The following is an 11,105-nucleotide window of genomic DNA, read 5'->3' on the forward strand; positions in this document are numbered from 1 at the left end:
TGCAACGGGACCTAGGCCCCTTCCTACTCCCCATTCTTTAGCCTTGTCAGCGTGTTTTTCTTTTACTTTTTTGAGGACAGAATTCTTTAAACCTTAGCTTATTGATCCTAAAATCCATTCTCCCGCATCTAAAACTCAATTGGGCATGGAACACACTCTGGGGCTTGATCAACCCCAGGAGGGCCTCCCTCAGTTGAAAGTGTATAGTTGGTAATGGCCGAAACACTTGATGATACTGGGGTCCACTACTGATGATGTGTTCCAAAATTTCGCTACAAAATTAGCTTCACAATTTAACCCACTTCTAACATATAAATTCAATTTCTTTTCCTCCCCACTTTTTTCTTTCTCTCCTTTCTCCTTCCCCCCCCTTCCCTGGGCGTGCACCTACTGGCTCTCCCGTCTTCCCCCCTGGCTGTTCCGGCGCCTCCCACTATGTGGGGGGCCGGGCGACTATGGGATTACGGGTGGCCGTGGGCCCCATCTCCTTTAGACAAAGGGATGGGTTTCTGCCCCTTCCTCTCCCCCACCTCCTTTAGACAAAGGAATGGGTTTCTTTCTCTTCCTTTCCCCTACTCCCTTTAGACAAAGGGATGACTACCCTTCCTTTTTTTCCCCCCCCCTGGGCGTGCACCTACTGGCTTTCCCGCCCTCCCCCCTGGCCGTTCTGGCGTCTCCCGCTATGTGGGGGCGCCGGGCGGTTATGGGATTGCGGGGGGCCTTGGGCATGTGGTTTTCCCGTCCTCCCGCTTGACCTTCCCGGCGTCTCCCGCTTTGGTGGGGGCGCCGGGTGGCTGGTGTGGGGGGCGGGGGCTCCATGTGATGCAACTACCGTGGGCGCTTTCGTCCTTCCCCCGGACCGGTCCGGCGTTTTCCGCCTTGGGCGGGGCGCCGGGTGGCTGGGGGTTTGACGGAGACGCTACGGACGTCTACCCCCTCTCTTGGGACATTTACCCCCGCTGGTTTTCCCGCCTTCCCCCCTGGCCGTTGGCGACTATGGGATTACGGGTTGCCGTGGGCCCCATCTCCTTTAGACAAAGGGATGGGTTTCTACCCTTTCCTCTCCCCACCTCCTTTAGACAAAGGGATGGGTCTCTTTCCCTTCCTTTCCCCTATTCCCTTTAGACAAAGGGATGACTACCCCTTTTCTTCCTCTTCCCTTCCCCCTTTGGACAAAGGGCTGGGTGCCTTTTTCTTCCTCTTCCCTCCCCTTTGGACAAAGGGCTGGGTGCCTTTTTTCCTCTTCCCCACCCCCCCCTTTGGACAAAGGACTGGGTGCTTTTCTCCCAACCCCTTTGGACAAAGGGATGGATGCCTTCCTCTTCCTCTCCCCCAACCCCTTTGGACAAAGGGATGGATGCCTTCCTCTTCCTCTCCCCAACCCCTTCAGACAAAGGGATGGATGCCTTCCTCTTCCTCTCCCCCAACCCCTTCAGACAAAGGGAGGGATACCTTTCTCTTCCTCTCCCTTAGTCCCTCTGGACAAAGGGATGGGTTCCTCTCTCTTCTCTCCTCTCTCTTCCTCTCGCCCATCCCCTTTAGACAAAGGGCTGGGTCCCATCCTTTTCCTCTCCCCAAATCCCTTTAGGGATTGGTGCCTTTCGTTCATTTAGTCATCACATTTAAAAACATTTTTGGGTTTAGTGGCACCTAGTGGGAAAACCGTAGTGACATGCGACGGCCCGTGCATACCGTTGATCTCCATTTTCAACTGCGCAGTCGTTGTACGCGTGGGGAGGTCTCTGGGATCCGTACTACCTAACCCCCCTAACCCTAACCCCCTAACCCTTCGGCTTCGGGCCCCTTTGTTTTTTAATCCTAACCCCCTAACCCCCTAACCCTAACCCCCTAACCCTAACCCCCTAACCCTAACCCCCCCGCTATGTTCACACTTAACCGCGCTCAAAATATTTTCGTGCCCCTGGTATACCATTTCACTATTGCGAAGCCGGCTTTACAATGGCGAGGTGAAATTGCGATGACGGCTTTACAATGGCGAGGAGATATTGCGAGGACGGCTTTACAATGTCGAGGTGAAATTGCGAATACGGCTTTACAATGGCGAGGTGAAATTGCGAATACGGCTTTACAATGTCGGCCAACACAGGGTTGAGGATCATCACTTGATGATCGTGGCTATCACCCCCTAACCCCTAACCAGTTTGCACAGTAGTGTATATTATAGGAAATAACCCTAATCCAGAGCTCAACTACAATATAATCTTAAATAAAATGCACATTATATTGAAACAAATACAGTTAGCAGTGATTCTTACCCAGTGCAGCAGATATCTTGGCCATGCATGGCGAGTTGCTTTCACCACTGCCTCTGAAAATTGAAATGCAATTTATTATACATGTGTTCTGCCTTTTATGATTTGTCAACAAATAGAGGTGGGCGTTGTCATCTTACACTTACTGGACTTTCTGCTGCGCTGGGCCAGTTGTTGCCCTACCACTGCTCTCGACACGTCCCTCATCCTTTCCCAGAGTAATGCATTTTTTGGCCTATTTCAACACCTTCTGGAGCCATACTTGAACAATATTTTATGAATGCAACGACTTCTGTCAAGTAGCTCTTAACTGTCAGTTTAATGTTTTGGTCGGCCAGATCTGCTGTAAATCTTTATTTTCAATGTCTGGACCTGACGCCACAGTTTTAGTTTAAGTGCTTTTACTTTGAAGACGTACTAATATTGTCTCTTAGCTCAGGCTTTGTTTGGACAGATTTTGTCCAGAAAACCTCAATGTTTATAAACGCAGGCCCTATTGTATCGGCTGACTCTTTAGCGGCGTTACACCTGTCTAGTGTAGGTTATGAAATGTCTGTATCGTCGCTGCGCTGCATTTTTATGAACTATGATCCAGCCGGCTCCGTCTTACACGCTATTACTCAACCAACTGAAGTTAGTTGCATTTAATAACTTCTAATGTGTTTTTTTTTTGCGGCGGCGGCAGTAGTAACAGAGTTACCAGCGGAAACACTGGTACCAATACAGGTTTCCCTCTCATACTTAATATACAGCTGTGTTAATAACAATTAAAACTGTAGACAAATGTCGGGAGTTTGGACCAGCGGCGCTGTGTCTCTCCATGTTGCAGGTGAGCCGGCCGGTGTGTGAGTGAATGGGGGGGCTGTGTGGAGGAGAGATCCAAACACAGGCACGGCTTTCCAGAAGGAATGGGTCATGTAACGCAACATTAAACCATATCGATATAAACGACATCGCTGCATTAGTGGAGAAGCAGTGGTTGCGAGGACGTTAGGTGGACCGGTGCGACCTAGGAAAAATCTTAGTCGCACCCTTACAAATTTTGGTCGCATTTGCGACCAAATTTGTCACACTCTCGAGCCCTGTTGGCAATAAAACCCTTTCTGATTCTGAATAAGGTTATAAAGCGGCAGCGATCAGCCTCTTTCTAGATTGCAACGAAAGGCAGGATTTCATTCTGAAATCAGGCTGTCAAACGCTTCATTTTTTAATCACGATTAATCGCCAAATTTGTATAGTTAATCACAAGTCATCGCATGTTTTATCACATGAATACAATTCTATTATTTTGCATTTCAACACTTTTTTTAAGTACATATTAACAATGGAAAGCAATTCTTACCAGTGTGTCTCGGTTGGTAATCAAATTTATGCAAAATAAGTTACTTTTTGGACTTCGATTTGTATTTATTTTATTTACTGCAAACAAAAAGAAACGTTTGAATCAGTCACTCTTGCACAATTCCTCCAAGTCCCTAACCTAACTGAGATGTAACACTAAGACTTTGCTTATACAGTACAAACAAAATGGTGCCGGATACCGGTTGCCGCAGCAGGACATTTGTAACACCTGTTTTTCCCAAAAAGCAATTTAACAATTCTCCTGGATGGAAAATGGGGGTGGAGTATGTCCCAAATGACAAAAACAGTCACACAACACAGTCCTAAAACCGCATGATGACAAACAGTCAATATAGTGTGCAGTAAGTCCTCAATAGCGTCCTACTCACCGGTGTCTAGTGATCACAGGTTATGAGACACAGCGTTGAAACACTCTGCAGGACTTCCAGCTAGGCTGCCTTCTCCGTGGAGTACAGGCTGTGTCATGCGTGAAACTACCGCCCCCACTCCACAACTCTTTAAAATTAAACTTTCCATTCACAATCTTATTGGCATCCATTTCTGCGACTCGCACTCCGCCGTCCATTTGTAACATAACGTACGTTAGTTTTGGCCGGCACAGTAGTTTTTCTAACAAGTTTGTAGTTTTTCTTCAAAAAAAGCCACAAAGTTTGCTAGGCCAAAAAGAACGTTAATTTTGCGATAAAAAACTTGACGCCGTTAGCAACGCGTTTCACGGACAGCACTAATATATACATACAAATAATAATAATACCAAGATGTGTCCTGTAAAAAATGAGCCTTTGCATCAGACACGTCACAGTTAAGATCCCTCCCATTCAACATCCCTCCCATTCAACATCAATAATAAAAAAAAAGTTCATATATAACGTCACCGTGTTGTCGATTCGGAACCCATCAGCTGTTAGATCGGCATTCTTTTCTGGTTTTATGACTGAGTTTAGAAATTACATGAATTCAATTAAAAACGCTAAGGCCGTGAGAACTCTGGATCTATATGAGTTGCGTGTGACTTCAAATACTTATTAATAAGGTTTTATTATTCTACGTATTTATTTCTCTGCCTACCAGCTTGTCCACTCAGGCCTTGTGACTGCGGCTGCACCCCTGTACACTGATGTAATGTTGTATGTCATTCGTTCTTTGTATTTTGAACTGTATCTGTCGGTATTGTTCTGTATGTATGTGTAAATAAATTAATTAATCAATAATACGCTACCTGCGTCTCAAACCTGCGGCCGCTTGGCTCTCGTGAGATTGTCGTTGCCTACGCGTGCGTGATGTCAGAGCAACGCTCCAACTCCATTCAAGTCTACCTGCTTTTTAATCAGACAATACTGCCAACGTAAGCTACGTCACAAGGAATGGCTGTTGGTGCAAACATTGACACGCAAACACAGTGAACGTTATTATCAAATAAACAATAAACAAAGTAACAGGAATACACAATATCCTTGTCCTTGGAACCTTTTTATTTTATTAATAACAAACATAAATAACACCACACAGGCATTAATAAACAGCTAAGGGATCAGATTATGTCAAAAACTCAATTTTGGCCAAAAGTGGAGATAGAACCTTATAATTCTAAGCTCACAAAGTATTCTGCAGCACATGAGCTAAATTCAGCAATAGGCACAATGTTAAGAATAATACATAAACCATATCTAGTAAAAAGACAAAAGGAAGCAATATTGGATTCAAACATAATAAAACATTTATTAAATTCAACACATATTTGACTAGTCACACTACAATTCAATCAATATCAAATATACATAGTATTAACATGAAAATGGAAAAGATTGCATTTGTAAACCAGTTATATATACACAAACATAAACAAGTACACGGTAAAAACCACAGCTTCAAAAACACGCTGCATAAAAAAAATAAAAAATAAAAAAATCACTTTCTGCAATTTGTGGACTAAAGCCCTGAAATTATGGATGGTCAACTTCAAATTTTGGTATTTCTTCAGAAGTGCTGGCTCTTTATTTAGGATGTCATTCATCTAAAAATCAAACACAGCACACTAACAATCAGGAGTGTTTAGTGGAAAGTTATCAGTTTGGAAAAAGGTTAGATAATGTCAGATAATATTACATTTAAGTATTAAGTATAATCCAGTATCAAAGTCTTTTGTGTACATGCTTGTATGGTTTAACTGTGCATGCAATCAGGTGTTATCCCTCCAAAAGGGAAAACAGAGAAGTTGCTCTCTGGGAAATGATCCTTATCACACAAATAACTTAGACATCATGTCCGTCACAAGAAACACTGTGATATTTACCATTCCAACGGTGATCACGTCACTCCACACATCACGGAAGACTCTCTTGATATCTTCCTTGAGGTCCACAGTGTATGCCAACACCCTCCTTCTCTCAAACAAAAAAAACTAGCAGTAAAGTCTTGTGTAAGAAAACAAAAACTGAAGTACAGCTATAAAAATGCCTTGCATTATACTCAGTGTTTGATAGTGTAAGCCAAACCAATGTTTGACAGTGTGCAATGTTAATTCATTTACACAAAGTCTGATAGAGGCTGTGTGAAACGTTTGACAGTAAATCTGCATTTGCAAGTGTAATCGTATAATGTTAGTGGGTGTAACAATCCAAATAACTGCAGACCAAAGTGCTGTGGCTTACCCCCCGCTGCTTTTTCAGAGAAGTCTGCAGCTGCAAGAAAAAAATATCGGGTATGAGAAGTTGACCCTGTACGATTCTCGTAGGGTACAGATTTGATCATTGGCAAATTATCAAAGAGGTTTTATCAATATTAATAAAGTTATGAATATGGTTATTAATAACTTTATCAAATCGACAAACAATCAAAAACGGGGCACCACCCTGCAAGTCAGGGACCAATAATCAAACTGTGGAACAGTCTCATTCTGTGGTAATCCTTTAAAAAGGAATTAAAGGAAGGGGTGAATCCAAACACGGACCTGATTGACCAGCAATTATTACAACAAGTACACAAATTATCACAAGCAACTGCTAATTAAGCATAATAAGATTTATTAACATCACAATTATTGGTGGCTAATCAATAATCCTTCACTAATAAACTCATATACCTTTTTACAATATCACAACCAAAAACAAAGCAAAACAAAGCAGCATGTGTCATGGACACGTCTGTGGGTGTGGGTGTGTGTCAGAGAGGAGGGGCATGTCGACATGTATTTCTAACACAAAACTACCCAAAATGGCTACTCCTGTGAGCTGCACAAAACTATTTGGCCTCAAGAGGGCGGTAGTGGTGCTGCGTGCACGAGGAGGGGCTGAAGAAGCCGGGGGTTGCTAGGCAACGCGCACGCTTAGTCGGTATGGTAGCTAGTTCCTGTGTTAGCTCTGTCCGAACGTAAGCAGACTCCACGTGTGAAGCTAGCCTGCAGCGTTAGCTCGGGAGCTACGCGGCTAGCCTGTGGGTGTGTGTGTGTGTGTTAGAGAGAGAAGAAAGAGAAGAAGAATAAAGGAAAAAAAAGGGGCACTCTGATCTTTAGTTATCGATAATGACCCAGTTCCCCTCAGCCACTCAGGTCTGGGCTAACGTGTAGTTTAGGACAGACTGAGACTTTTGACTTACTGAGGGAAACTTTTGTCATAACTAATTCAGTGACTAACAGCTGATTTTTGCGATTCTATCGCAGACAGTAACTAAACTCCTGAAAGGAGTGATTTAAGCAGGTAGCGATTACGGTTATACCCAGCTACTTAACACAACATAAATCAACGAGTATAGTGATCAATTTATACATTCACAGCACAGATTAATAATCACATATGGACCAGTACATGATTAAATCAGATCACATTAATGGCAACCATGGTAGCGAACCCTTTGCTCATTAATAACAAAATAAAACGCACTAGTTCTAATATCTGCCCAGAACTGTGTAAGCCTCTTACTGTGTGCGTTGTTTGTCAGTTAAAACTCTTGCCAGAGTTTAACGATCCGTTTCGTCCCGAAGCAGAGGGGACAAGACGTAATCCAGGTCGACCAAACAAGAAACAGGACGCCGTCCTTTCTTGAATCCAGGCTGATTAAACCCGCTGCAGATGAGGGAATATTTCGGCCAGTATTTCCTCGGATCCCCTTTATATATCAGACCGATATAAAGTTGTCCCAGCTCAAATCTCGACCAGCGAGGTGATGCTGGCTAACTAATCCGGACCAGTGCCTCCTTTCAGCAACCGGGGGTTACCGTGAAAAGCAAAGAAACACAAACGCGGACAGCTTTTATCCTTCCTCCGCCTCCTAGTGGCGGGGTGGTGCATTCAAGGACCCGACGACCAATGGGAAAACTGCAACCTGGTCACAGGTGTGAAGCAGTTCTTTGTCTCACCACCAGTCTGCCTTGCCGTCCTCGTGTTTGAATGCACTTTCTCCATCTTGTGAAGTGGTGGCTTGTAGGAGTTTGGTGAAACTGGCTTTGGGATTCACATGTAGGCCAAGATCCTTTGTCTTGCCTCCCCTGTGTCTCACCAGTCAACTCAATCTGAGCCAAGTCCCTGTTTAACCAGCTTCTTGGTCCCCAACAACCCCATACTGTGATGTGCGCCAAGTTACTCTGTGCATAGACCCTGACCAGTTGTTCTGCATCCTCAGCTGTCAACCCTTCTTTGGACTCGCTGCTGCTGTCCAACTCGTCTGGCGGGTCAGTCTTGTCCTCCAGCGGTGGCGGTGGCTGCGGCTGCGTTGTCATTGGCTGCGTTGTAATTTGCTGGGACCCATGTGGTGATGGTGTTAATTGGGGGTTGCGAGCGCCATGGTACCGATATAGCCTCCTTGGCTGAAATAAAGTTACATGAGAGAGGTTGTAAAGGGTTTAAAATGCCGGCAGCCCATAACCACTCAACTGGTTTCAGAAAACATGAAATAGAATAAGTTAATCCAATTTGTAATTTGAGTTTGATAGAGTATGTGAAATGCTTGACAGTGTCTAATGTACAATCGATTATAATAAGTCTGATGATAATTGTGGGACGTGTGTAATTTGGCTACATTTTTTAAAATATATTATGCCACAGCTATAGACTTTGTATAAAACTCCACATAAAAATATAGAAAAAGTGGTATGGCTTACCCTCAGCGACATCTTAAGGGGACGCTTTACCTGCAAGTAAAAAATGAGGTAAGCAAAGTTTATTTTTGAAAGTTTTATTTTTTCATTTATTTTTTTGTTTTTTTTATTTAGTGAGATGCTAAGTTATGCTGTTATTGGTGCTTACGGCTTTTTGGTCATCTTCCTCCGACTCGCTGCTGTTCATCTCCTGTAAGGTACTGCATGGTGTGTCTTCATAGACCAGCACCTGTGGCTCAAGTGTCCGTGGCAGTGGAGGTGAACCAGTCTCTGTTGAATCCATGGCAACGCCGGACTGGTCATCGGTATCGGACGGTTCAGACGCGCTGTAGTCTGACTGGTCATCACCCTCCGGCGTCCACGACACGCTGTCATCCGAGTTGTCGTCTGCGCTATCCTCCGAGGCCGGTGTGGTGGAGGGTCCGCCGGCAAACTCATTTGATTGAAAGACCGCCAGGTGGTGTGTCCCGGGCCGCTGTGGGAGGGTGGAGAGCTCCTGTTTCAGCAACCTGTCTTCGATAGAAACACGAGGTGTGATGGCGGGGCGCTCCCCACAACCCACATGTGTCGTGCAAAACGCCTGAAGCGTTTCCCAGTCCTCCTAAGTTGGAGTTTATCCCTCTTGAGGTTACATTTTTTGAACATCGCTATCAGGTACTCTGTAAACAAGAGAAGAAGAAAGAGCAGAGTGTTACAGAAATGTTGGGCCATGCAGGCTGAGTAATTAATAATAATGCATTATTACTCAACAAACCAAAGTCTTTTTGGTGCTTCTTTCGGGCGCGGGGCTGGCTGGCTGAACCTGCTTGTTTTGTTTCCCTGAGGGCAGACAGTTGTGAAGCTATTTCTTTCCTTCTCGACTCCTCCAGGATCAATTTGATGTCCTCTTTCTGTGGAGACAGAACATTAGTTGGGACAGTGATCGTAATTACACAAGAGATTATTGACCACTCAATTCCTTGATACCAGGTCTGGACCCCACCGCTCTGAAATGACAGCAAAACAATAACATCTGTTTTTACAAAAGTGCAAGATGCATAACGTCATATCGTGAAGAGCTTTTAAATGCCGGTCGAGACGGATGTATTTTTGTCTGTGGCACGGTGTCGCTGGGCAGCCTAGTGGGCCCGCCTATCTAAATAAACAGAGTCGTACATTTTAAGCACAATAATCATCAGCAGCCTGTGTTTGTGTGTGAGTGCCATTTAACTTACCTTCCAGAAGCCATTCCCAGCAGGAGCCTGCGTTCTGTGCCATCAGTCACACAGTGAAAATCCCAGAGATGCTGCGGTCTATTGGCGTAGCTGTCTCTGCACAACGGGCAAGGTTTCATTGTTTCCTTTTGTTTTCTGTGGAGATATAAGTCAACAGGTGAAGCTCATGATAGAAACTGTAACAAGTAGAGATTAGAGTAGATTAGATAACACTTTATTCATCCCACCATGGGGAAATTGACTTGTAACAGCAGGAGAACATAACATACACAAAATAGAAAAGGCAAGTAGATTTAATAATATGGCATTATATAACAGCAAAAGTAATTCACACACATTCAAAGTCTGTATTTCTTTGCAATAATTTTACAACTCTCTATTAGTATGACGAGTGTATAATAAAAGACACTCACCAGCGATCCAAAGTATAATGAGAACAAGTTGTTTGCCGCGTCTACTCTTCTCTTCAGCGTCCAATCTCCTCCGGGACTGTAGTTGTTGAGTTGCAGGGCCATTTATATGAAGACACAGGCAGCCTATGAAAATGGAGGGCACATCCCACTTTGGAAGGCCCGCCTACATGTTGTGAATACGTCTTGAAGCAGCATATTGGGAAGACGGTTTGATGAGCATGCTTTGGAAAGGATGTAACCAGACTGATTCAGACGTCCTTACCAAGACGCCATGGACTCGGCGTTCAGAAGCATCAAATCTCCGCAAATTTACGGTATGTTTTAAAAAAACTGTTTTTTACTACTTGAAAACGGAAAAAGGAACCAATACATTTGATACAAACAAACCATTTATTCAATATTTTAAATTACCTACATACACAACTATACAAATAAAATATGAAAAAAAGATATAAACAAATATATACATATATACATATAAACAAAGGACACAATATCACATCAGCCAGGAAAAATCTGGAATGCTGTCATCATCCCACTGGATGTCAGATGACAACAGCTGCAAGGAAGAAATAAAAGCTAAGAGACGTTGATCCCCATACTGTGAGATGTTAAAGTTTTGCTGTGCACCTGTGCTCACCAGTTCCAGATCATCCTGGGGGTAAACCTGAGCCAACCGACTGCTGCAGCCCTCACTCGGGTATGGTGGTGGACAGCCAGCAGGTGAGGGAGAGCCAGCAGTCGGTGGTGA

The 11,105-nt window shown here is 44.1% G+C and overlaps 1 protein-coding gene and 1 long non-coding RNA gene across 2 annotated transcripts; both read right to left on the reverse strand.

Moving 5' to 3' along the window:
* Positions 1-5,511: 5,511 nt before the first annotated feature.
* Positions 5,512-9,372, reverse strand: LOC114552174 (uncharacterized). The gene is made up of 7 exons (XM_028572808.1): positions 9,286-9,372; positions 8,876-9,202; positions 8,731-8,760; positions 8,233-8,436; positions 6,287-6,316; positions 5,929-6,016; positions 5,512-5,649 (listed from the first exon to the last, which is right to left on the reverse strand). The coding sequence occupies exons 1-6, from the start codon at positions 9,370-9,372 to the stop codon at positions 5,960-5,962; spliced, it is 735 nt and encodes a 244-aa protein (XP_028428609.1). The 3' UTR covers positions 5,512-5,649; positions 5,929-5,959.
* A 128-nt stretch (positions 9,373-9,500) lies between these two features.
* LOC114552179 (uncharacterized) lies at positions 9,501-10,701 on the reverse strand. The gene is made up of 3 exons (XR_003692149.1): positions 10,355-10,701; positions 9,942-10,076; positions 9,501-9,617 (listed from the first exon to the last, which is right to left on the reverse strand). It is a non-coding gene; the product is annotated as an uncharacterized LOC114552179 (long non-coding RNA).
* Between the last annotated feature and the right edge of the window lie 404 nt (positions 10,702-11,105).

This window comes from Perca flavescens, unplaced genomic scaffold, assembly GCF_004354835.1.
Source record: "Perca flavescens isolate YP-PL-M2 unplaced genomic scaffold, PFLA_1.0 EPR50_1.1_unplaced_scaf_9, whole genome shotgun sequence".
In the NCBI taxonomy this organism is placed as follows: domain Eukaryota; kingdom Metazoa; phylum Chordata; class Actinopteri; order Perciformes; family Percidae; genus Perca; species Perca flavescens.

Coding starts and splice junctions, on each gene's coding strand:
- LOC114552174 (XM_028572808.1), bottom strand. CDS start 9,372: ATGTTCAAAAAATGTAACCTCAAGAGGGATAAACTCCAACTTAGGAGG. Junction 9,203..9,285: donor GTTTTGCACGACACATGTGG/GTTGTGGGGAGC, acceptor ACCCTCCCACAG/CGGCCCGGGACACACCACCT. Junction 8,761..8,875: donor AGGAAGATGACCAAAAAGCC/GTAAGCACCAAT, acceptor TTTTACTTGCAG/GTAAAGCGTCCCCTTAAGAT.